At 44.0% G+C, this 27,530-nt stretch overlaps 1 protein-coding gene across 2 annotated transcripts in view; it reads right to left on the reverse strand.

The window, feature by feature from the left end:
• Positions 1–27,530, reverse strand: part of ATRNL1 (attractin like 1) — a 2,333,760-nt gene that overhangs the window by 2,002,595 nt on the left and 303,635 nt on the right. For both annotated transcript variants that reach the window (XM_085603276.1, XM_085603277.1), the window contains exons 2-3: positions 25,751–25,834; positions 19,508–19,621 (exon numbers count right to left, since the gene is read on the reverse strand). In XM_085603276.1, the coding sequence (XP_085459402.1) occupies positions 19,508–19,621; positions 25,751–25,834 (198 nt within the window). The remainder of the gene's footprint in view (positions 1–19,507; positions 19,622–25,750; positions 25,835–27,530) is intronic.

Below are 27,530 nucleotides of genomic sequence, written 5' to 3' on the forward strand. Positions count from 1 at the left end.
CTCTGCACGTGTTCCCCCTGGTCTTGTCCTTGTCCGAGGACACTCTCTCCATCTTCCTCAGCATCCCGAGTTAGCGTCGTGACCTTCTCTTCGTCTTCTCCTTTCACCGGCTACTTTGGTTGTCGAAGTTCGTGGGGCCATATTCTTGGTCTTCTTCGTCCTTGAACTTCTTGGACCACTTGACGGTCCACTCTGCCGATCACTGGCAGGATACCTTCGGTCTTTTCGTCAGACCTCTTGTTCCGTAGTTTCACTGACCCGTGCGTTGGTCACCTCCTTTTGCAACCCCTGGTGGGTTGGCTGCTGTGTGTTGACCACCTGGCTGGTCACTTGTTGGTGTGATGTCCACTCTGACCCTTGCATCGATCACCTCCTTTTGCAACCCCTGGTGGGTTGGCTTTTATGGTGCGACCATTTGGCTGGTCGGCTTCACGAGGTGCGTCACGTCGTGTGACTGACTACCTGCGTCTTCTGACTTGTCGGGCGCTGGTGCGTGCTTCTCTTCGTATCGTCGCAGTACATCTTCAGTGTAGCGTTGCTCCTTGCGCCGTGTGATCTCTGGTTGTGGTGGCTTCTTGGCGCCACTGGGTGTGCCCCCTGCGTCCTTACCCTTCAGTGTCGTTGGATGCTTGCCGCGCACATCTTCTTCAGTGAGTTCCTCTGTTTTAGGCGCTGCTGTGTACCTTCCGCGTCCGGGGTACATCTGCGCTGAGTCCTTTAGCTCTCTCGAGGGTTCACTCCACTTGATGCGGCGACAGCGCGATCCTCGCTGGGGTGGATGTGGCTTGACCCGTTTTACTTTCTCCTTGTCGCTGTGGGACGGCGCTGCATCCCTCTGGCACACTATCTCTTCTTCCTTTCACCTCCTCCTAGCACTCTGCAGTCTGCCTCCATGGCTTCCCCTTGTTTCAGACTTTGAAACAAGCTGTACACATTTCTTCTAGTGCAGTTACTGGAAACGGCCACTAGATGGCAGTGCAGGGTTTCTGAGGCTGTCTCCGGTTGTTCCTTTAGTTTCTGGAACATCACTCGGTTCCTTGGTGTTCTTCCTTTGCCGTGTGAGCGATCCTCCTTGGAGCAGAGGGAAGGAGGGCAGTCCAACTCGTGGTGAGTGCTTGACATCTCTACATCTTGATGCCACAGAGCTGCAGAGACCTCTAGCCGCATCTGTGAATGCTGCCTGTTATGCCTTCACATTTTCCTTCGCGCAGGATCGGTCTCAGCAACTTGCATACCCTGCGGGTCACACTTGATTTGTCAGAGGCGGGGCATCTTCTCCGATGGCCGCCACCCGACTCCGCTTTGCGGGGGACTCCCACGTCACCGGGCTTCGCCGAGGGACTTCCACTCCACTGTGGTGAGTGTCTTTCTACACTTCGTGTACCTATGTGGCCCCTTTTAACGGGCACTGTTGTTGACGTTTGCCCCTTCAGTGCTTCTTACGCCGCCTCAGAGCGGCCGCCGGCGGCTTCCTCGATGCTCTCCCCGCCCGCAGCAGCCCCACTGAACACACGCTGCGCGGGAGGGGGTAGGGTCAGCGCTGCCGCCAGAGCCTGCCCCTGGGCAACATTAGTCTTTTCCCCTTCCTCAAGGGGACGAGATCTTGGGCGCCGCTGGTCTCATTGGGACCGTGATACTGCACCGGGGTGCTGGCTTCAGTTGCGGCAGACCGCTCTGCACGGCCACGGGCCGGGTACTTCCTTCATTCTACTCGCCCCGCCGCCACAGCCTCACCTTCATACGCTGTGCGGCGGGGTGTTGCTGCAGGTGCTTCACTCGGGTGAGCTCTGTCGATGCGGAGTGGGCACCCGCTCCGCCTATCTCTCCGGGGCACTCCATCCACCTTCGGACGCGGGGTGGGCTCCCGCGGACCTTGACGCGCTCCGGGCAGGCCGCGCTTAGTTGCGGGGAATGAAGGTGCGGGGTGGGCTCCCGCTGGCTTCCCTCGCGCGGCTCCTCACCTTCGGCCGGCGGGCCTCTTCATCCACGCGGGTGGGCTCCGCGTGGTTCGCCGCCACTTGCCGGGTCGCGGCCGATGCGGGTAGGCTCCGATCAGTCCGCTCTTCGTTTCGGGCGATCCCCCGCCGGGGTCACGGTGGCCAGCGCGACGGGGTCGGGGTGGGCACCCGACTTCCTCGCTTTCCCCTCCCTGGGGCGCGATGCTCGCCCGCAGGCTATCGCGGTGGTGCGGGGTGGGCTCCCGGTTACTCCTCACGCCCGGCGGGCGATCAGGTGCTGTTCTCGCCTGCTCGGGGGTCCCCCCTCGCCTGCTCGGGGGTGCCCTTCACGCGGGCAGCTCTCCCCTTTGTTTATAGCCGGGCTGCTGCACGCCAGGGCACAGCCCCCTCGTCGCCAGTGTAATGTTGGGCACTAGGCCCGCATGCTGTGTGGAATCACTGACACAGGACACATAGTTAGGGGTAGTGGTAATGGCCACGAGCACGTGCGCTCGGCCCTTTTATTAACAGCGTCACCTGACACAGTGACGTCTGTGGTGGGTGGGTGTATAGAGTATTGCTAGGAGCTAGAACACTAGAACGTGTCCATGCATGGACACTACACCTCCCTCCCCCCCCCCGCCCACTCCCCACCCCTCAGTTCCTTCGCCCTCTCGCACCTTACATTTGATTTAGCCGCTGGATAGGTGAGGGGGCAGAGGGGCAGGAGGAGATCTGACCTGTGTGTGATGAATACAATAGCCACTTCCTACGCCCCCACCAAAAGCGCCCCGAGCCACAGGCTGTGTGGTCATTTACCCTGCACTCCCAGGGCCCGAGGAGGCCGCTAGGCGGGGTGCACAGAGGCAACGTGATGCCTGTGTGTGAAGTCAGCCGCAGCAGGTCTACACCGGCAGTGCATTTCACTTCATTTGGTTTTCACTTCCGCTCCGACACACATACTAATATGTGTCAGACCATTTCCCATATATTAGAGGCCATAATTAAAAAAAATACCTTTACAATAAATGTGTCAGAATGACATACTCAGGGGCCAGGCTTGGCTCATGCATGCCGGGTTCGATGGAGCAAGAGGACTCCAACCTGTGGCTCGCTCCTTTTGGGGCTCGCCCACCTCTAGACCCGGAATTGTGCCCAGCACTCCGGCCGATGTTGCGTGCTCCGTTCAGTGGCGTAACGAAAGTTGAGGGCCCCCCCAGCCACGTACACGGAGGGGCCTCCACTCCGGGTTTTATCCGGAGTTCTTGGGCCTGATTATCGCGCTGAGGGGGGCCCCTGCAGCTCGGGGGGCCCCTGCAGCTTGAGGGCCCCCCGCACCGCGGGGGCTGAGGGGCCTGTGTTACGCCCCTGGCTCCGTTGCACTCTAGCTTCATTTGCGCCTACTAAATACCCCTTTCCACCAGTGGTCGAAGTGGGCGGGATCGGAAGGGCACGGCGTGACCCCTACTTCTTTAATTTCATAGAGTCCGCTCCCCTACTTTCTTATTTTAAACATGCCTACGGGAGGCAGAAATCACCAAGGCCGATGGTTAAGGCCCGGCCTTTGGGGATGGGCGAAACCGGGCAGAGAAGGAAAAAGACTCTACCATTTTCCTATGTGCCCAGAGAAGACAAGGGCAGTGTCCAGTTCTCCTGCCCCTGGCAGCTGCCCCCCTCTCTTTGTTCCCCCTCTTCCCTCTCTCTCGGTTTCGCTTCTCCTCAATTAGTGAAAATCTAGACTTCAAGAAACGGGTATTACCTTCTCTTTCCTTCTTTCGTTTATTTGCTCCCCTGTGAAATGGATTCAAAAAAGAAAAACACTTGCTGGGAACGTCGTCTTTTTCTGACATTTTTCAATTTCTAAGTGCAGTCTCGGGGTGGAGAGAAATAAAACATTCAATATATGAAAAATAATTAACTAACTAGAGCAAGACAGAGTGGTTGCAAGGTGGCCAGATTGATTTATTCACACCTAAACACATTAGCACCACTTTACAGCGTTTGCCGGTGAAGCGCTACTTTTGTTTTCTCGTCGTTCTTTGAAAAACATTGTTTTCCCTGGGTGGGAAAGTGCACTATTCCTGGAGGTACAGAAATACCTACTTGATGGGTGGATTGGACAACAAAATGCATACTGCGGCTCTGTATTCACAAACGTGGTCTTTTTAAACCATATTGCTTAGGTATTGTAAGGATAAAAGCAATGGGCATTGAAGCAGGTCCCTTCTGGGCCCTATAGTCATGGCGTTCACTTTTTCAGGCAAAAGCACTCACTAATTTGTGAATAATGAGTGCAAAAAGAAAAAGGTAACCATGTTGTTCCTGCTTACATTTCACATGCTTTACTTAATCTTGCATTCCCTATGAGTGTTTGCTTTTTCTAAGATGTTTATTTTTTTTTAGGCATCATATTACTCTTGTCTAGTGTGTTATTTGAATTAAGTCACATCCAGGTGTTTATAGCGGGTCAGTGCAGTGCAAGTTTCTCTCAGTGGGGAAGTATGGTGTTCAGTGGGGGAAAGGATGTGGCACTATGGTCAGAGCTGCTGAATTTGGAACTGGGGAACCAGGTTCAGCCTTCATGACCAGTCCACCAGACCACTCCCCCTGAGGGAGCACATTCCCATGCTACCCCTTAGAAGGCCCCGCAAGATTTTAAAAGCCCTAGTGTCTTAGCAGCAGCAGTGGACCATAGCAGTGGCAGGTGTGGGTTAACCTTGAAGGCCTGTCCGACAAAATTCATTCTGAAGTTCACCTCCAGTCTTTTTTTATTTTTTTTATTTTTTATTGGTTTTGTTGCCACAGAAAAGAATACTAAATCATAATTTTCCAATAATAACAAATCCAGTCTAGCAGGCAGGCCTATGAAGCAACACACCATAGAGTGACAGTGACTCTGTCACTGAGGTCACAGGACCCTTAAGCAGGGTGGCTCTACGGCAGTGCGACTGCACCAGGCGTTGACCAGCTGCAGTCTGTGTAGGTAACAGTGGTGGGGCAGAGGGGCTGGGTAAGGGGAGATTTGAAGGGACGATACAGAGTGAAAATTAAATAAATAAATAAAAAATGTTTCCTCTGCATGCAAAGGGCCCTCCACTTCACAGCAGAACAAGTCACATTTTTTAGGAACTTTTGATCCGTTTGAGCTATAAACAATTTACTAGTTAAAATTGTCAGATTATGCAGCAGATGATGTATTATTTGGCAAATATGGCAGAGCCATAATTATGTGGAAAACATTTGCAAACTAGGATATTTTGCCATTCATATTTGAACTGCTCTTGTGGAAAAAGGAAGGAGAAGTGCTGATGGCAGAAACTCCATGGCTGGGAGACAAATGGCTTGCGATTCCACTTTTAAGGATATCTGCGACATTCTGTGATTGGAAACGTATCCCAATTTCTGAATGTATTTTAATGTCAATAACTCATATTAAACCTTTAAAAAAAAAAAAGTGTATCCATTGGTTAAATTAAATAACGTTATAAGTTGTAACCGGTTAGTGAAATGGGAAACAAATACTAAAAATTGGGATATTTTGCTCTTTCTGCCACACCTCTGACTCCGCCCACTGACCCAATCCACTGGTTATTCCTGCCCTCTGATTCTCCACCCACAGTTCCCCTACTTTTTATCCCCCACTTCGACCACTGCTTTGCACCCATATATAGATATAGCGTCTCAGGTCATTGCAATGGTTGGCATTTATCCTGAAGGAATCTTAATGTATTATGGGGCACAAATCCAGGTTATTGCAATTATTAACTCATTAACGCCCTAAAATCAAGCCAGATAATGTGCCAACAGCAAAGGAGTCAATCTCACACGTAGTATATAGGGTAGCAAAAGAAGAAGGATTAATAGGCAACAATAGTGGTAAAAATAACAAGCACAACCTTGTTGTGGACGAAAACCCTCACTCACCCGAGGGTGACATGCTTCATCATTGGGTTCCTCCAACACACAGGGACCGCAAGGTACCCCGTGTGGGCTACAACTTTACCCAAGGGGGAAGGAGCGGGAGTGCATAGCACGTAGTTGTTCTACCAACTCTTATAGGTGAGGAGGGCCAGAGTGCAAAATAAGAATGAAAACTGTGCGACTAGTGTGTTTAAAAACTATCCGCTTAGGTTTAATCCGTTTATTCCTCCTTCCTAAGTGGTAGTAATTAAAATGCTAGTGAAAGAAGGGTTAATATATATACCCTATTATCTGATCAACATGTTTCTGCCATGGTGACTTCAATGTTCGTGGCATTCATCAGGATCAAAATAACAGTCACTCTGCAGTGTCAAGTGAAAAAATAATAATGATTTAGTGATACTCAAGCCTCTCTTCCATGACCATCAAGCCTTTTCGTAGATCCCTACGATCGGTCTGCCCGCGGTATTCACAGAGGTCCCAGCGTTTTCATTTGAGGTAAATGGACATGGTCAGAAATCCGGTGGCAGGTTGAGCGGGTACACACCAGAATACTTTTAGAGCCCCCAGACCGATCGTAGGGATCTACAAAAGTTTTTAAAACACACTAGTCGCACAGTTTTCATTCTTATTTTGCACTCTGCCCCTCCTCACCTATAAGAGTTGGTAGAACAACTATGTGCTCTGCACTCCCGAAACCTTCCCCTTTGGGTAAAGTTGTAGCCCACACGGGGTACCTTGCGGTCCCTGTGTGTTGGAGGAACCCAATGATGAAGCATGTCACCCTCGGGTGAGTGAGGGTTTTCGTCCACAACAAGGTTGTGCTTGTTATTTTCACCACTATTGTTGCCTATTAATCCTTCTTCTTTTGCTACCCTATATACTACGTGTGAGATTGATATTAGAAGCTATATAGGATAGAATAGTTCCTTAGGTGGATCTTTTTCTATCTGGTAGCATTGTTCTTCTTCTAGACTCTCTAGTGTGGGATAAACAGCAAAGGAGTACGACATGATCCGATTCCCCAAACGCAAATCTCACCACGTGCGGAGGGAAGGAAAGCAAAATGCCATCTTACATAGGGTGCCAAACTTCCTGCAGAAGCCCTTCGTTTCTTTCCAAGTCCCCTGCCCATTTCATACCCTCGGGTAAGTAGACCACAGCAGCCTTGGTCATTTGCTTACTGGCCTACATGCAGTTATTTCATTCCCTTACATGTGACTTATTGGCCAAAAGGACCCTCAAAGCATGGTGCTGCTTGGCAAAAGATTAAAAACATAATTATCAACCACTCTCATTCCATTACGAAAGGTTTCCTGAGACTTGCTGATGTAAAATTGTTAAATGCTGCTTCCGCTTAAAATATACTAAAAAAAACACACACAAAAACGATTATTGATTCTGAAGCATCGAGTTCAATTACTGCTGAAGTAGATAATGGGCTCAACACAGAAGCCACGTCACTGTAACATTTAATTACGGGCACCAATGGTCTGTGTCCTCATACTCAGCGCTCCTGTTTAAACGACCCTTGCCCTCGCGCACACCAGAACTGCATGGGCGTCACGTTACGGTTCACGCTTCAACGTAGAGCTACGGAAGCTCTTACCCTTAGGATAAGGAAACACACGATAACGTTGGCTTCATAACGAACAACTGGACGACCCAAGAGAAACGTGTAGGGGGTCTGGAATAGCTCATGAACACAGACATATCAGCGCCAGGCACAGCCAGGCACTACAGGCCCAACTCAGTGTTTCTTCTACGTGCAAGCGGAACTTGAATGCGGAAAAACACTGGTCCGCAGCAGACTGTCCCGTCTTCTGATTCACAACATCGAAATCAGTCGTCACCTGCACCCACAGATTGAATTAACAAATACAGATAATCAAATCCCACAGTGCAGCGGACTGCACGGGCATCATTTTAGGGGCAGACACAGGTAAACAGTCACTCCAGAGGGCAGTTTGGATGGTTGCCACCCACTGCCGATTCGTTCACGTTTTAGATTTTACAAAGGCCCGGTCATGTAGTAAACCCAGAACAGGCCCCAGATCAGGCTCCACAATAGGCCCCAGCATTAGCACCACCAGGAGCAGCCTCCTAGCTGCTCAGCCCATCTTCCCAACTGTCTCAGTCCCACACAGTATCCAAGCATTCCACCCACACTAACATTCTACGCGGAACACTGACACTGGCTGAGCAGCTAGGTACAGAATGAAGGGAACATAATAACATGACCTGAGGATACTACAGATAGGTAAATAAAAAACATCTGTATTCCTTTTTAACATGGCTATTCTGTTTACTTAAATTATCACCGGGGATCATTAAGGCAGCTGTGCTACACTTTTAAAATTGCGGTCTTGGAATATTTATAGATTAAGGTATATACTGATACGGGGAAAATATACTGGCTTTAGGTGATTTTCTTAATATCTGTACGGCTAAGATATTTAAAAAATGGCCTCGCTGGTTAAAAAAAAACAAAAAAAAACGGCCACATGGCAACCCTAGCTGGACACTCACAAGCTGTTACCTTTGTGGGCATTCACATTATTTCAAACAGTAAAGGCACCACTCTTACCCATGGCAGGAGTCAAGGACTGTCAAGGGTGAGAAACGAAAGAGTAGACACCGTGTGCAAAGATGACCTAGTGGTAGAATTTGAGATTTCAAAAGCGAAATCCCAGAGCTCCTAGCAGAAAACTATGGCAAACACTAAGCATAAGTCAGACACCATGTCACAAAGTCACCTCTTGACGCATGTTGTGGTCTATAATGAGCTGTATCAGTTTATCCCAAAACATGGTTTGGCGTCCGGTGAGGAATGATTGTGTCGATTAAAAGACGCTCTATGGCAGCGGGTCCATTTTCAAAATAAACTCAGTGTTTATCCGCTTCTCTGCCTAAGGCCCAAGAAAACGACTCCATTGTTGCTGTGAAGAGTATTTTCAGTAACATATCCTTCTGAAAGGGGCATGGAGTCTTATAATTGTCCTACACGTCTTCGTCATAGGATCCTTCGGGCGAAGGTTACATTCAGCAGTATTCTTTATATCATTATAGTATTGTGGGTAACAAATGACAACCTCACTGTTCACTTGATAGGAGGAAGCTCCTTCACAAATATTATCTAAGCGGAATAGGAATGGACATAGGAATTATTCTCAACCTTTCATCCTCATGTACATCTGAGGAACATAAAAGAAAAGGGCCATTGCTGATCTGTCCATCCAGGTGCCTATAACCTTCATATGACTGACATGTAAAGGAAATGCTCAAGCCACTACTTCTGAACTGAGGGCTATTCCTTTAATGGCCTGGGACCGCAGTGATATTCCGAACAATGCTGTCAGAAGGCATGAGAATAACAGCGCCAGATGCATTGACTACATCACCTCGAGTACATTTTTGTAAATTCTATAGAGTCTGCTTAAGTGTAGATGTGGACTTCCTTTTTGCTGGACCTACAGGCCTAAAATAAAGTCTATTTGATGTGCATCTTATTGGCCCTCTTCTGTAGTGGCACAATAGCTAAAACCATGGAATGCTGCTTCGCGGGAACAAAAAAATCATAATCCCAAGCTTCCGGATTTCCATCGCAGTGAGGTCTAATCCTGATATTCCACAACTAACATGTCGGGCTCAGGGTACCTTACAGGCTTCACTACTGCCAGAATCATGGCAGATTCAGACACAGCACACACGCTTGTCAGTGGGGACATGATTTTCATGTCTCGGACACAATAAGGGAGAAATAGACGTTCAGCCTACAAGAAAATATTCAACCAGCCATGTAAATGTATCCGTCAGCAAGCTCTAGAGAAATAACTCTGCAATCACCTACAGGAAAGACATTGTCCACGAAAAATAGAAGCCTCTGTTAAATTTGTATGTGTGACCTGCTCACCAATAGCATTGGCAACACATTCCTAGACATTGTTTTAACCATTGACAAACAAAGGCGGAAAAATGGAAATGTTCAGGATCAGGCCCAACGTCAGAGCCATCCTCAAAGTACAGAAAACCGAGTAGGCTTTGATAGTCATTTGTGACAAAGTGGTAGTCTGGTTGTGTGGCCTATTCACAGCCTCAGCCATTGGTGTAATGTTTTTAATTATCAGAACTACAGTACTTGGGCAGTGTTCCCTGATCATGGGTTATAACTTGGTATCATTTGGAACTACAATTCTCAACATGCATTATACAGAACATTTCCAGAACATAAACCTGTAGAACTGTACAGAGCATTCTGGACAAAAGAAGCACCAGTATTTAAAGGAGCTTTTTTCCATTTGATCCGTGCTGGTCAATCTGAATTAATTGAATTTCCTCCACGTCGTGAAGAATTCCGGTTTCTTCTGCTTAGTAAAAGATTTCTAATTGTCTCTGAGAGTTTTCAATTTCTGAGGAGTTTCATCTGACTGTTTAAAATTGATTGATTCCATTTGACCTAGTAAGTGTTAATTAGGGTTAGCTTGCATACTTAGGCACAAAAAACCTTATGAATTTCTATTGTTGAACATTAGTCAGGACATTGGTTGGCGCTATTTCTTAAGAGGGCACACCTTATTTTATTTTTTGAGTACATTTTCTGAATGCACAAATATTTCCTGGATGTGACAAGCAAGTTTGCGTGACAGTCTTCTGTAGTTCACTTTAGGCCAAAGTCACTTTTTAGTCAGATACATGTCTTTCTACTCTTTTTGTGTAATACTGCCCAAACTCTGTTCTAGAGATTCGTTAATTCTTCTTTCTTCTTTTCTTAACCAGGTATCTCTATTCTGCTACTGAAGATTACCCCAAAACAGACGAAGTTCTAGTCTGCCCCTCTCCCCTATAGGATTTCACCATTCTCTACCTACTTTAGTAGTAGGAGCTGTGTAAACCCAAGTGGGAATGATGGTCTATGCCCACAAGCGTCAAGGGCACTAAACAATTCTGGCAAGATCCGACACTCCACTCAAACGGCCTTTCAGACTTTCATACCATGCCTAAAGCATACCACTGTCTATGTGCTGGACTTATGGCAGAACTCTCCCTGACCTGCAATGAATAAATTTATCATAATAGGAAACATATGGCAACACCTGGTTTGTTCTGCTTCATAAAAAAGTGGGCTACAGGGACTCCAAAAATGTGTTCATAATATTCCCATTTCAGAAATATTGCAGTTACCTGTAACATATATAAAATAATCTCCTTCCTGACCACAAATTGTCAATTACACTCAACAATCAATGATCTAATAAATCTCTTAAACGCCATTAAATCATGAGTGATTTATGATTTAGTAATTTAAGACTATATGTCTTGACGCAAGACAATTTTCAGTCTCAGCTAAAGAGAAATTTAGAAATAAATAAAAAAAGGAATCATTTCTTCGTTAGGAAAAACAAAGCAGATTCATTTTCTTGAACATTTCTTAAAGGGTAAACTTAAGGCATTCACTGTGGGAATGTTTTGTTAACACTGCTTGAATGTAAAAGCAAAACAACTCCAGTCTATCTTCTCTCAAAGCTGCATCACCAACAAGTACAACCAATGGTTCTAGAATAGCCGCTTCTTTGATGATGCCGCATTGGAATTTGAGTTTTATTGCAACAGTCATTCAGTGGCTCTTTTAAAGGGAATAAATGGATAGGTGAGATTAAGAGGCACAGGGGGAAACATGTTTGGGGGCATTCTTCGAAGAGTCGCACAAATGAATAAAAGTATGAAATATGATGTGAGAGAAAACTAGAAACCAATTGTGGTATGGCTATTGTTCCACGTTTCAGTATGCTCTTATGTCATACACTTGTCACTTGTAGAATGTTTACCAGGGAATGTCAGTGTTTAGGATTCTTATCTTCAGTTGGACTTCATGTGAGCAGGACGTGTTTGCTGTCACCAGTGGGCTCATTCCTGGCACTTCAAATAAAAGGAGTATTTTTGTATTTCCTGACTCTGCCACTTTATTTCAATGGCGACGAGTTGGCATGCCGGCCCACTGTGACCTTCATTTTTTTTTCTTGAACCTTTGAGGCAACTGTTAAAGAAAGGAGTTTCTTTGGTTGGACGGCAGAGCATGATGAAACATTTGATCAAGTCAAGAGGTTTGTTATGCAAGCTCCTGGTCTTAACACGTTTGATCCTGAAGGTGATTCTTTTGTAACGGTTGACGCGAGTACCATTGGCTTGGGTGCTGTTTTCACTCAGTTTGTCTGTGGCAAAGAAAGGGTTATTTCATTTATTTCCAGAGCCATTAGAGGTGCTGAGTTACACATTAGAACTATAGAGAAGGAAGTACTGGCTTGTGTCTGGGTGGTTGAAAAGTTTAAGAAAATTTTGTGGGGCCGTCCTTTTGTTTTGGTTACTGACCACAAACCCTTAGTCTACATGATGGATGGTGTTCATTCAGGGAATGCTTCTTCTAGACTTATCAGGCTCATAGCCAGGCCCAAATAATTAAAATTTCAGATTAAACACATTTCTGGTGGCAAAACTCTTACAGCTGAATGTTTATCTAGATTGCCTCCTACAGAGAGTGGAGATGACTCTGTTACAGATCAGCATGAGTGTGTGGTTGCTATGGTCGATGTTCTTAGTTCTTAGTTCATGCACTGCTGTCATCTCAGAGAGTGAGTGGTTAAGCCTGGTGGCTAAAGATGAAGGTCTGCTCAAAGTTAAGCAATATGTTGTGAATGGTTGGCCTCCTAGTAGAAATATTGATCCTGACTTGCGTAGTTTTGGGCAGGTTTCTAGAGAGTTGGCTATTGAAAATGACATTCTATGAGACAGGATTTATTTGTTCCTCCCATTGGTATCAGAGGTAAGCTTGTTGAGTTGGCACATTCCGGGTATCTTGGTGTGTCCAATACAAAGAAAATCCTTAGGCAACACTACTGGTGGCCTGGGACGGATGCTTGTGTGGAATTTCATGTTGACAAGTGTAGAGTTTGTGTTCTTTCTGGTAGGCATTGGAAAGTTTCTGCTGAACCTTTACGTTTACATGAAGCTCCAAAGGCACCTTGGGAGAAGATATCTATTGATTTTTAGGGTCTGTTTGATTGTTTGGGCAGACTTAACAGATTTTTAAATGTTGTGGATAATTTTCTAAATGAATTTACTACACTTTTATGGAGAATCCCAACACAGAGGAAGTTATCAAATATTTGGATGATATTTTTCATGTGGAGGGTCCTCCTAGAATATTGATGCCCGACAATGGTGTACAATTTGTTTCCTACAAAATGTTGTCATTTTTTTTAAAAATGTGGTATTGTTTCAGAGAGAGCACCTCTGTATTGCCCTAAAGCCAATGGACAAGGTGAGGGGGCTAACAGATTCTTTAAGGAGGGCATCCAAACTGCGTTGGAAAGTAATTCGGACGTTTTCAGTTTTCTTAAGGAAAAGCTGTGGAGCTACCACACTACTCCACATTCAGTTACAGGAATTTCTCTTTATTTTCTTATGAGGGGGAGACTAGGTTTGACAGCTGTTACAGCCGAATTTTGTAACTCCAAAAGAAACGTTTCTCTTGATGCAGCAATTGCTAGAGCAAAAGAGAATAATGTCAAGGCACAAGTCAAGGGAAAGTTGCATCATGATTCTTGTCATAGAGTCAAAGCTAAAGTTATCAAAGAAGGAGACTGGGTTTGCATTGCCAAACGAGTCTTACAGCGCAAAGGTTCTTCCAAATTCTCTGATCCCATTCAAGTCAATAATATTTCTAATTCTGCTGTTTGGTTAAAGGACAGAGTGGTGGAACAAAGGCTCAGTTGTGGGATTCCTATGTGTGGTTTGGTGATAACAACACAAATTCATCTTCCTTGAAAACAGGTCCACAAGCTGAAATCTTTGGTGGTAGAGTTATTGAATTTCAAGTTAATTTTTCTCTTGAAAAGGATGAAGGTTTGACATCTTCAACAGAAGCTACCACTGATAAAGATAAAGTTTCCACTTCGTCTTACAAGAGGAATGTGGAGTTACCTAGGAAATTTGAAGATTATGTTTTGGATTAGTTTCTTCTATTTTGTTATTATCTTTATTTTTGTTTTGTTTGTTTTGAAAGGAGCATGTGGTATGGCTATTGTTCCACGTTTCAGTGTGCTCTTATGTCATCAACTTGTCACTTGTAGAATGTTTACCATGTCATAGGGAATGTTAGTGTTTAGGATTCTTATCTTCAGTTTGACTTCATGTGAGCAGGACATGTTTGCTGTCACCAGTGGGCTCATTCCTGGCACTTCAAATAAAAGGAGTATTTTTGTATTTCCTGACTCTGCCACTTTATTTCACCAATCTATCCAAGTAAGAAACAGGAGGACATTAGTATTTTGATTCAGAAGAAGGCAGTGTTGCAATCTTAATCGGCAGACCAGGGTAGGTTCATTCTAGAGGTCATTGGGATTAGAGCCCACCAGAGTTGCCCGCGAGTCATTAGTGGACTAGAGATCCACAACATTACCTCCTACCCTTTTCAGGAGGGGCACATCACTGCTCCTCTACCCATGAGGTCTCAGAGTTGAAAGTTGCAAAATGTTAATTTGAGATGCATTTATTACAAAACAAGCAATGACAAACATTTGCTTTTAAATTCCATAATATCCACAGTAAAGACTATTCAACATATATCACTTTGAAAATGTCATACATTTAAACTAAGTAATAAACTTTTTTGTGTAATGTAAACAAATTAGGTTGTTTATATCAACTATCAAATTGTGTGAATAATGGTTATCAAAAGATTACATTGTTTTTAAATCTGATTGTGTTTTAACAATCTAAATCTGGCCATTACCTCAAAGTAGCTCTTTGCTTGTCCTTTCATGACTAACCATGCAGATTCACAACTCCAACTACAGTCCTAACCAAATTGGACATGTAAAGTTTGAATTTCAAACTTTTTTCAAACTAAAGGTTTTTCAAGTGAAACGCTTAATGTGTTCAACTAAATGATTTACAAACGAAATGCTTTTAACTAGATTTTGAACAACTTTCTTAAGTTCAAGAGAGACAACTGAGCTTTAAGTTTTATAAGAAGAGAACCCAGCTTTATCAGCAGCAACAAAACCCTCCTGCCGCCAGAGTGGACGATACAACTTTTGTTTTGGAAACTGTCAATAAGGCTGACTGGAAGATCTGAAAGCAGACAAGTATCAGTGAAGCAGTCAAAGAATTGCATTATGAATAATAGTCATAGAGTTATAAACCCTCTCTTATGATCAGGCAACCAATAGAGTGTCTGTAGATCCCAGGAGCCATGATCTCTTCTAGATGGGCCAGTCATTAAACACACTAGTGCATTTTAAAGAAGTTGTAGATGGTTAAACAGCTTTTCTGGAGCAGCAAAATAGATGGAATTCCTATAGTCCAAAGGCGACTGGACTAGACTGTGAACCCGTGGAATGTGGAGGGACATTAACAGTTTGACTCCTCCTTGGGTGTCAGATGAGAATCATCAGCGTGCATACAACAGTGGGGTCCCTCTTGATGGAGAAGATAGGTGAGAGTCTGCATGCATATGTTAAATAAACCAGTGACAAATTCAAACATTGAGGAATAACCAAGGCCAGGCTTTAGCCTGTCGAACAGGAAGGATTTGATCTAAGTACAGTACCTCGCAACCACCTTAAAATCAAGGCAACATTGTTGATAGTGTCGAAGGCAGCCAACATCTAATAAAATCAGAGTTGCAACAGCACCTGCAGGCCAAACCTCTAGTTAAGTGGCAATGCCAGGTCTAAAATGAGCTTAAAAGGGGTGCCTAAAAATGTGCTTAAAACCATTCCCCTCTGTAATTTCTGGTAACTTGGTAAAAACTGTTTTCTTAAGCATTTGAGAAGATATGGAAGGAGGGATATGGGATGAAACGTATTTTAGTTGTCAGTCTTTAAAGTGAGTTTCTTCATTAAAGGTCTGATAATCACCCTGTTCGATTCAACCGGAACCGCACCCATATTTTGGTATCGGTTGACAAGATTTACAAGGTCTTTACTTCATTGCAGGACCAGTTGTTTTACATTTGGGTAGTATAAAGCACTGAATGGCATATGGAGAACAACTAGGCACAAGATGGCACTGACTTCCACATAGGGCACCAGCGCACACAATGGCACAGACCAAATAATTGCTGGGAATACCCAGGCACATGACCGAAACGACTGGCATATGGAAACACCTTAGTACATAGTGGTACTGACTAACAAATGATAGGGCTTACCTAGGTACATGATGGCATTGAAAGGCTTGGGTAATACCAAAGCATAAAATTCAATTGACAGGTACTTAGCACGGAACCCCTGTGCACTGGATGGCATTAACAGTCATATGATGGGAGATACATTGGAACATGATGCCAAAATAAATTGCGAACACATTGAATCGATTCATGGAAAATGGCAAGCTAGTATGTGGGGGGGGGGGGCGATTTGAGCACCACCTCATAATAAATTACTGTTTGCTCGAGTCAGAGTACAGGAAATCATTATAATAAATAAATTGTGCTTGTGCCCAATATAGTCTCGAGCACTGGCATCAATTCATTTATTCACTTGCAGCTTTTGAGCAAGACTCATTTTACAGAGGGAATAGAACAAAAAAACGATATACATCATGTTGGCCATAACCAGAATTGTGGAGTTGGCAGTGATAAGTTGGTTTAGTGCATGATGATACAATTGTTCAATATGTCAGCTACGCAATCAGGGACTAGGAGAGCTGATGGAATTCATGATGACTGGTGGGCATGATATTCGAAAGGTGCTTAAGGTAGAAGGCATAAGGAGGTGGTGTTGAGGGGCTGTTTTGATGGTGAAGAGTTAATGAGAATAAACGTGAGCAATGTATTTTGCACAGTGAACTAGCCTGCTTAGGATCTGTAGGAAGACGCCACTGTGGCTAGAGCTTAGTTGGAAAGGCTGAAGGTATTCTCCAGGGGTAGGAAGAAGTATTGTGGAGATCTAGGTGGAGGTGGGTATAGTCGTCCTTGTTGATAAGTATAGAGTATGGATAGGATTCCTTTCCAAAAGATAGAGGAGGATACAGACCATCTGTATGGCAAGAAATTGAAAAAGTATGCATGGCAATAGAAGTTTGAGTGTCTAAGAGGGGCTAGCTGACAAACAAGTTCACGTGACAGTTTTTGTTAACGTATGAAGGAAGAATTGTGTACTGAGAGAGGAAGTAGATACTAGAAGGGGGACCTGGGGGATGCCCTCTATAGTATACTGGGCTGCTTGCTGATGCCCCCACATTTTCTGCCCCATTTTGAACTACTAGATGCTGTGGTAATTGATCTGAGAGTGTGCTGGGCCCTGCTTACCAGGCTCTTTTCCTTGAACTGTAAATGTGAATTGGTACATCCAATTGGCAAGTACTTTTACAACCCTATAAAGCCCTAGAATAGGGTGCCAGTAGTACCCAGGAAGAGATGCAAAAGGAGTACCATGGCTGCAGCACTGATTATGCCATTCTGAGTGACCAGAGTAAAACCAAAGTCTGCAGGTCTGCCATGTCAGCCCTGCACGAGCAGCTTGCCTGCTTGAGTTTGACACTGCACACACCATGTGTGACAGGGTCACCTTGATGCATTTAATAGATGTCAGTCATCCCTAAGGCAGGCTGCCTATAGGTCAGGAGGCAGGGTGCATTATATTATATGTGTGACAATATATGTGCAAGCATATATTGCCCTGTGGTAGCATTATAATCGTAATTCTACTGCAAGTGACCGTTTGTCAATAGGATAACATGGGCTGGCATATGGGCATTATCTATATTTTAACCCCTGACACGATGTTGGTGTCGAGGTTTAACCAGCATGTAACTAGGTGGCACTTTAGTCAGAGTCCACCAAATTAATCCAGTGTTCTCGTGCCTTGGCAGGCTTTTTCGAAGGTTTGCCACCAAGACAGGAGCCTGACCTCATGCTGGGAAGTGTGTGCCACTCCCAGATGCCAGAGAATAAGACCTGTGTGAGAAGAAGGTGACACCTCCGTCCACACGGGATGGCAAGTGATTAGACCGGTGCAGCGGTGAGCCTCAAAGGCTTCAATGGCGCCACTGGACAAAGGAACTTGTCCCCCACTCGAGGACAAAGCTTCCCCCTGCCCCAGGCACTGTTTTTCGCGAGCAGGCGGGATATTAGCTATGCAGGAGTAGTCTGCCTCCACAAGGCTGACCGCACCTCTAGGGCGTTGCAGCTGAGGTGTGTAGTCAAGGATGAATTGGAATAAGCCCCTGAAAGAAAGAGGGAACAGAATCCAAAGAAAGGTATTTATTACTCAACCAACCCTGGGTATTATTATCAGGACACAATAAAGGGTTACCATATTGACATAACATGAGTTTTTTTTATAAGTATTTCTGTTGATCAATAATGTTAGCCAACAATTTTGGAAAAAGTCGGACTGCCTTATAAGAAAGGTTCTTTAAATATATTAACATACCCCACTCAGTATACAATGGGAGTCAATAGACTGCACTGAATTAAATTAAGAGGTACATGATAATGAGTTTAAAGTTTTGAATTGATTGGGTTTCTTTTTGTCTCCTTTATTAACGAATGTTTTTTATAACCACGTTTTTAACATACTTTGAATTTGTCCTGAAGAAGGTGGTGATTGACTCCAGGAACCGCCGAAACACAGCGTCAACATAATTTTTATATATAAAATGTAGGACTTATCTAGTAAATGTATTTTGATGTATTACAATGATTTGTTTTTAACATTTTATGTATATGTACCATAAATGGTTTGTCTAGGGTGTCTACAAGCAATAGAAGATTTGTTCTAGAAATATTCCAGTGAGCATCATGATGGGTTTTAAAGAAACTATGGGGTGTTAGAACTTTTATTGTATTATATTTTGATTGATTTGTATACTGTGGACAAAATTACAATTACATTGGTTGGAATTATTTAAATAAATATAATGTTTTGTAAAAAAAAATAAGGAGACAGTCATATTTGGTAGTACAGCTTGGTGATCAAGGAATGTATTCAGTGCATTTTAATTGATTGGAGAAAGAACTGATTAATAGAAATATAGTGCGAGCACAAAATGGAGATTGTTTTCATTTAGCTTTAGTTACCATGTCCCTTTTGCCTATTAAGAGGGACTCTTAACTGAGAGTAGAAGAAGGGTGTCCATTCCATCACCTGCATGTGAGAAGCGGCGATAGGTGAATGAATGACACAACAGTAGTAGGGAGGGGGATTAGGATGGCTGGATCAGTTGACTCAATTCAAGATTCTTTCTTAAGTAAAGAAGGCTGGAATAGGAGCTGCAGTGATTTGAGGTGACTATTGTCCTTCTGTAATATTTTCTAGATTTTCAGGGTCAACTAAACAATGGGGTTGACAGCAATCGCTAGGTGCATATGTTGGCGTTAGGGGGTGAAGGCGGAGGTTTATAATTATGAGTTTTAGATCTCACTGCAGTCTAAATCGTGGCTGCTTCAAACCCCTGAATAATCTGTACAAAGCACTGTATGCAAAAGATAACATTTACTGCACCTGTTGGATTGAGGTATGTACAGACAGTCACATTTTGGATCAACCGTAGAGATCCTCCCCCTGAAAGAGAAACTGACCCCTTCACGGCATGCCACTATCAATAAAGCAATGATGAGGAATCGAAAATACAGGGACACTTACCTTAGGACAGCTATAAGCGGTGCATAGATGGAATCACCATCATAGACGTACACGTGGTCCCAGCTGCATTCAGTTGCAAAATGATTGAATCGTAGCCGTAATATTGCATTAGGACTGGAAAAAACATAAAAACAAAAACTGTAACATGGGTTAAAAAACAGCAACAAAGGATTATGATTTGCCAAGCGGCCTAAGACCAGGGTGTCAATAAATGCTATCTACAGTCAAATGCAAGCAGAAGGAGCCAGAGTAGAGAAAATAATTTACTTCAGGCATTACCCACCGAGCATTATCCAGTAAAATTCAAGCAAGAAAAAAACAAAATATTATAAAATGATCTTTCGGAAATATACACATTGGGAGCACTTAAGACCCCCCCCCCCCCCCCCACCACCAGTAATTTGTTGTATAACTTGTAATTGGACATCAACAAAAAGGCAGACGCATACTATCATGCTATACTTGGCATGGTGATTCACGCTCTCCTGCACTAGAAGGGACCAGGAGTACACTGAGAATCTAAAGCAATTGAGACGACGTATCAGGAAAATGGCCAAAAGGTAGAAAGACTGCAAAACCCAAGGTCTGTTTCAAGTCGATATAACTGTAGGATCATGTCCAAGCAGATGGGAAAATAAAAAGAAACTATTTACAAAGAGCGATAAGTAATGCAGAAACTGACTACAACACTCTTTCAAGCCACTTAAGCAGTGGCGACAATCACTCTGCAATGTAGAATCAACCAAAGCGCGAAAAGGAACACAGAATGCATCTCTCTGCACTGCCCGCCCCCCAGATCAGGTTACAGAGGCGGGATCCTAAAGATTGACAGGTGTCTGAGGACTCATCTCTTTCATTCAGCCTATGGACTGGAGGCGTCTGAGCTGCTCTGTCCCACTCTATTCTGGTTCTACCTAGTCCCTACCAATAGGACGATTGACAGGGCAATCACCTGCCTAAGACCGCCACCACTACACAACAAGCAACCTCACTGAAGGCTTTAAAGGGTCCTTCCAATGAATGTCGTCACAATAGGTCTCAAACACAAGCAAGTACCATCAAACATTATGGAACGCCTGTTATAGGTGATTGTTAGCGATTCCGAACTGGGCAAAGTGGACAGTTTTTTTGTAGCTACGGGGGCTACAAAACACCTCAACTTTATCGGGCCCACCAGGTTTGCCCCTTAATAACTGGCACCGATGCTAAAAACCAGACTGTCAACATTTGAGTGCAGCGAAGGCTGCGTTAGCATACATGTCAGTTCAGTAGACCACAGAACTGCCCCCCCCCCCCGCCCCCCACACTGCCCTATTACGAATCCTGCTCTGTCCTCGTGTAAGTTGGTCCTTTCAGGCTGTTATCCAGATTTGCCTTATAAAAACGTGATGGTTTGCTTCCACTATAGAGTGTTGAAGCTTGAAGAAACACATGTTTCTGGTAAAAGGTTGGGAGTGCCACCTATAGTCGTAAACTTCAGCAGCACGACCTCTGCTTGTGACACAGACAAGTACGCTGGTGGGGTAATTAGCGCATTGGGCGGAGGCACCCAAAAATGCACGCACTACCACCAAAAGATGGAAAATCCTTTAAAAACCTTAAAACGTATAAACTTTCTTTTCAAAAAGAAGTCAAACAGCGTCAAGAGATCTATAGCCCCTAAAGGCTGGTATTCCACTTTGCAGATGGCAACGAATTACCAGTGATCCTGCAGCCCTTCTGCGTCTCGCTTTGCCAATTGCCGCTGACAGACTCATTCATAACTAAAGTAAACGAGATGCGTAATTTAAACCTCGTCAACAAAATCATTACCTGCGGCACAGTAATTATTAGAACTATTAGAACGTATTTCTTTGCTTTCTCAACTAAAAGGATGTGCTTGCCGCGCAAATTTGCAGATAGTGTGGGGGCCGCAATGCACTACTAAATACCTCATCGAGATCGTACTTGTAATGTGACATGAGACGGGCTGCATTCTTCCCTCACAAAGATGGCCGTCTTTCCCCGCATTTTTTTCTACTCCCTCCCTCTGCCAAACAAGCTAACTGGCCAACCTGCAGCCCCTAGATCAAAAGTGAAATAACAAGCATTGATGTAGGGATGTATTTACAAACAGCAGCTGTGGCCTAAATCAGAGCCCTGCCTGATCGTTTCCTTTGGTCCTAAATAAATGGCGCCAAATTAGCATGAGCGCAGTTGCAATAAGGCTCGATCGACTGATGGTAGCACAAGGTCATATATTAATGTGTGTACTAGGTTGAGACTGCACTTTCATAACAACATATGTCTACCAGTTGTTTATACATCAAAGTCCATATGCCTCAGTTCATTCAATGTTCTTGGTTCCAAAAATGTGCAATCCACATGTAGTTTGCAGCAATAAATAGCCTTTAATTTTCGTATTTTAAACCTAAACACAGCCACATTGACGGATTGAAACATATGTTAATTTCTATAAAGCAAATTAACTTGGAATAGACACACTTTCATATTTTCGACTTGCTCAGGCGTACTTTGAAATATTTTGGAAAGTCAGTAAATGATTGACGACTTAGGATTGCATCTGTATTTAATTTACAACACAACACCAAAAACACAAAGGCTTCCGTAAGAGATATTGAAAAAGAATTACTGAAAAGTCACTTAACCATGATTCAAGTAGTTTCTGGAAGAAGAAGGTCCAGAGAATGACTTAAATGGGTGAGAATCAGAAAGGAGAAAAAAAAAAAGTTTTGGAGGGACATGGTTAATAGGAACGCCCCTAAGGCAGCAAGGTGCAGCGTTTTGAAATGGCATCTTTAAGTGGAACCTGTGAAGGTATTTGAATAGGGGATTTACATAATCTCTTCTTTTGGCATTCAAAATACGTTTTATTACATAATTGTCTCTACCTTATGCTTCCTTTTTAAACTATGTGTAAATAAAATTCTGAGAGGACTATGAAATAATATAATTTCACATTAATCCTGGTTTGCGTGACAGATCTCAAATCAGCCTGTGGAAGGAAGCTGCACCTGTTCCTAATGCATTTTAGAATGCAACAGCCTGTAGAAGTAAGGGTATTATAGAGGCCCAGGAGAAACATTGGAGTCAATGGTAACAAAAGGATTTTTGCTTTTCTTTATTACACATAAGCCTGCCCTGCGAGTAGGGATAAAGGCATACTATGCTTTGGGAAGATCTTAGCAACAATTAACTCCACAACAACAACCGCCCCTATGCCTCATTCACATGGCTGGAATGTATGCAGTAGTTACACAGGGAGATCCTGAGCCCAGAAGACCATTGACAGATACAGGCTTTATTATAGCCTTATAGCCCGCCGTAGTGGTCTATACCGGCTATTAAAGGCCCACTGCAGCGTTAAAGGCCCGAGCCGAAGGCGAGGGACTTTAACAAAGCAGCGGGACTTTAATTGCCGGTATAGCCCTGCGTCGAAGGGCTATAAGGCTATTAGAACATTCTGCCACTAGAGGGCAGAATGTTCTAACAAATAAAACAAAGCCTTCAGGGAGCGCGAGGGGATTGAAATCTCCTCGGGCTTCCTGAAGCCTTTGTTCACAGCCAGAGCTGTGAACAAAGAAACATTGGAATGTTGGAGCTCCGGGCTTATACCAGCCATTATAAGCCCGGAGCACTCCATTGTTTTCAAAGGAGCTTCCAACGTTCCAATGTTCTAATACCAGTCGAAACATGTTGGAAGTCGTATGTGGTTAGGTGAATCATTGTAGTTCACCATATCCCACTTACACACTTTATCATATCAAGGATACCTGCAAATAAAAAGTAAACCTTTGGGTCTACCCTTAGATATTTTTATGTTACACCTGGACCACTGCTATTCCTGATCTAAAACATCTTAAACACTCCTTTTAAGGTTGAGTCCACCAGATGGCCACTGTCTTATGCGTGTGTGGAAGTCGCCAAGGATGAAGCATGCCATGATAATTTGTGGGTGAGTCAACCTCTTACATTTTTTGTCTGAACCCATCAGGTGACCATTCGTAGTGAATTGTAGTGTAAAACAATCTGCAACCTGAGTATGATACATGTACTTCAAATCATGTGACAGCATTTCCTGTTTGCATAAAAAAGTACGACATGCGTTACATGAGACATATGAACCCTTCACATACAGAGACAATGAGGTTTTTATTCTGAAAATATATTTTGACGGATTAACGGCATACACTTTTGAAAGTGTGAGTGCAGTATTGCAATATGAAAAACTGACTTAAGTGTTGTCATTTTTACATGTAATGTAAAAGTTTTTCATTGGGTCTATTTGATCATTCTGAATTCCATAACCAAGGAAACCATAACCACTCCCCCTTTCTTTTCAAAAAATTAATTGCCACATTTTAGTGTGGGTTTTGACAGTACAGCTGTCAAGCGAACCTATTGTCTCTATTGTACTTGGAGTGGGCTTTAGGTCTACCCCTTTAAACCAACTTGTTTGAATAGCCTCTTTTGGCCACTGGCCTCAGACTTCAGTCATCAAGTTTTGGCTCAGCCCATTTGAGTATTGCTCTCTCACCTGATGCTCTCATTGGATGTCAGGGTGTAGCTTTCTGCCTCCATTAAAGTGCTTACACTGAACTGTATGGAAGACTAATATGCAGCTACTTGCCTACTACTTCTCAGTGCGCTGTTGTCCTCCTTTCACTTTCTCCACTTCAACTTTCTCCTCTTGTGCTTGCTCCTGCTGGCTTCCTCCCGCCCTCCCTCTTTCCGGTCTTCCAATTTTCCTGCAGCCTACCACTCTGGTTCCTGCTATTTCCTCTCTCTTTACCGTGTGCCACCTCTTCCCCTGCTCACCATTCCCTCTTCTCCCGTGAGATTCTCATTTCCACCACCTCTTGTTTCTTCGTCCTTCCCCTCCCGTTTTCTTGAGGTTATCCCCAGGTGGCTTGTCATTAGTGATTCTGAGGTGGGGTATTTTATTCATTCAGAAAGGAAAGGCTGTCTATACCGAGTTCTTCTTTACCTTCGATACAACCCATTTTTGCTAGAATGCCAAATGAAAGCCAGATGGAAAGCAAACTTTCATTATTGTCCTTTCTTTCTATGTCACAGAAACTAAATACTGTAGCAGAGGCCGCTTTCGCATCCAAACTCTATTCTACATAGAACCAAAACGAGGAGTATACTGAAGGCAAGGGTGCTTTCAATATCAACCAACTTTCGTTTCTTAACCCCTTCCCTGCTCATGACGGAACCACTCCGTCATGAGCCACGGTTGCGCTGTGCTCATGACGGAGTGGTTCCGTCATGCTGCGGCCGTTGGCCGCCGCTCCGCCCACGCGGCGCTAATTCCCCGCCTGTGCGGGCGATTAGCGCAGTGGGCGGAGAGGTGACGGAACCACTCCGTCATGAGCACAGCTCAACCGTGGCTCGTGACGGAGCAGTTCCGTCACGAGCACAGCGCCACCGCGCTGCCCCCAAACCCCCCCCAGCGCCGCGGAGGAATTCCTGCCGCGGCGAAGGGGTTAAATGTACCTGGCTGTACTGTGCCCAAGTTGGATGAGTAAGCACATTAAACCCAAATTTATTGGCTTTGCCAGTGCTAACTTATCTTATCTGCCTACCGCACAAAAAATGATTTCCCTTCTGTGCCTGCTTGTATTTATATCTTTCTAGTAAATACATCAACTCAAAATGCAAAGGAGTACACCTTGGGGTAGTATGAAATAACATTACACAGGATAGAGAGACAGAGATTGTGTTTTTTCAATTTTTCGTTTGTTTGGAATTTCAGTCTGTTGTGTAATGTTATTTCATACTACCCCTAAGGTGTACTCCTTTGCATTTCGACTCGATGTACTTACTAGAAAGATGAAAATACAAGTAAACACGGAAGGGAAATCAATTGTGTTCAGTTATAAACGAGCCATCCCTTTTGGCTAATAGGGGAGACTCTCCCTGTGTCTGGAGTCTGCTTACTGCTCCCCTGCCTTTTGGTGATGTTCATGCTAAAGAAATACCACAGCCTTACATACAAAAGTCACCGCTGCTTTACTTTTCCAGAGGAGAAAACTCCCAAACGTTTTCCTCCCCGTCACAGTCCTGTACAGAATACAACTTAAAACTTCCTCTACAAGAATAAATTGTGGCTAATGTTTTCTCAGAGTCAAGTTCAATGTGTTTAGATAGTACCTTAATTTCACCTATTTGTTTGTACATGGATGCATTTCTACAACAAGACTATTGTAATAGAATGTTAATTAGGTTGTCTGTACTTACTATCCTTCTATTAGCCAGGAACATTTGGTTTTGTATTTGTAATTGATTGGTCCATCAGTCAAGTATCCAGAAGGGTCTGTCAACCTAGAAGGCAAACACAAATGGCAGAGATTAGGTATTTAGAAGCACAGTAATGTGTCAACAAAGAGAAATTCGGTTATTAGAAACATTGTAATGTGTCATCATAAATAATCAAATCAAGTACACTGAGGATTGTGTGCGCAATATTTTAATTGTGAGAAAAAGTATTTACGTGCAACTGTGACTCACCCAAAGAAATAACTCTAAGAATATCTCTTTCATGTGGTCCCCGGACATAGGTCCTGTGGTGACCATTAGCAAACACCGGCACACATTATTGGGTAGTCCTCCTGGACAAGAATGCCTCAACCCGGAGATATTTAAGGTAAACAAGAGTGGGGGCGCTGTAGTCCCATTTTTAGTGCTGAAACCTGGAAGTCGTATCAAGAATGGCCAGAGGTGGGGCACATCGGTCGCGCATGGGCAGTTAGGGCGGCAGAGACGACTGCTGTGGCTGCAACTGCTTGTTTCAGATCCTGAGGATACAGCGTGTGTTTAAAATCCTTGAGTTTCTGAAGATGGAATCTAGCACAGTCACACACAGCTGGAGGTGAGCTTGAGGATTCGGCTATCACAAAGTAGAAAATTCAGGGAGGTCTTTTCTACATAAACATCCCCCTTGTTACCTGTATTTGCAATGGCTGAGTGCTGGAATGCAGATGGGTCACTTGGCATAGTGAGGCGTGTTCAGCATAGCCTGCAGCAAAGGCAGCCTAACCAGCCAGCATGGTCACTATCCCACAGCCTACCAGCCAGAGGCTCATCTGCCACCTGAAAACCCAAACGGTTCTCTTTCAGCAGCAGGGGGTCACTCCCAGATATAGCATCGGGTGGGAAAACTGCAGCTCAAGACATTTGGATCGGAGTATGTATAGTGCATGAAGAGTATTGCTTAGACGTTTCTTGTTCATCAGTTCGCTTTAGCGCAAGATGTTCAGGGATCGTGTTAGAACCACGCACATTTTTACGCAAGTTTAGAAGGGCGCCATGTTTGATGCAACAGATCCTCTTACAGCTCGCTATGCGTCCTGTCAAACTGCTCTTTAATGGAGTGCGTTTTCCCTTCACCGATTCTTGCAGATGCGTGTTTAAAGAATAAAGCAACCTGTAATCGTAAGCTAAACCAGTTGTAGTATGTCTGCTGCAGAAGTCCTTATACAGTCTGCATAATTCCAGAATCACCGTTTTATCCTCCCGAGGTCGATAATGCGATCTGTTGAATTGGGTAATACTAGCACCCGTAATTCAGTGTCAATAGGCGCTTTCATTTGCCTGAGCATTGTGTAAATTACTAATCCAAAGTTATCTTTTGCATTAGTTATTAATGGGACCTCGATGTCGTCTTCATGACGTCAGGCACAATTTAGAAGGGTATTTTCTGCCCCAAACAATAAATAAATAAAAAGATGCACAGTTGTAAACCTGAGCATTTGAATTTACCTATAAGATTACATTTTAAAACACAGAATTACTATATGGCCACATGATGGCAGCATTGGATAGTTTATGTTTTAATGTCCAAGCGATGGTAGCGTTTTGATGATGCAGGGCCGCGAAGAATCCTCACTCATATTTATTTACTGGAGGGCTTTGAAACCCAATAAATGCATGCTAGATATTTCTGTCACTAGAAAAGAAGCTAAAAGAGACTTCAACATAGCTGAAAATAACCTCGTCTTTGGAAAGATGGTGTCCTTAC

The sequence above is a fragment of the Triturus cristatus genome, chromosome 1_2 (assembly GCF_964204655.1).
Source record: "Triturus cristatus chromosome 1_2, aTriCri1.1, whole genome shotgun sequence".
In the NCBI taxonomy this organism is placed as follows: Eukaryota; Metazoa; Chordata; class Amphibia; order Caudata; family Salamandridae; genus Triturus; species Triturus cristatus.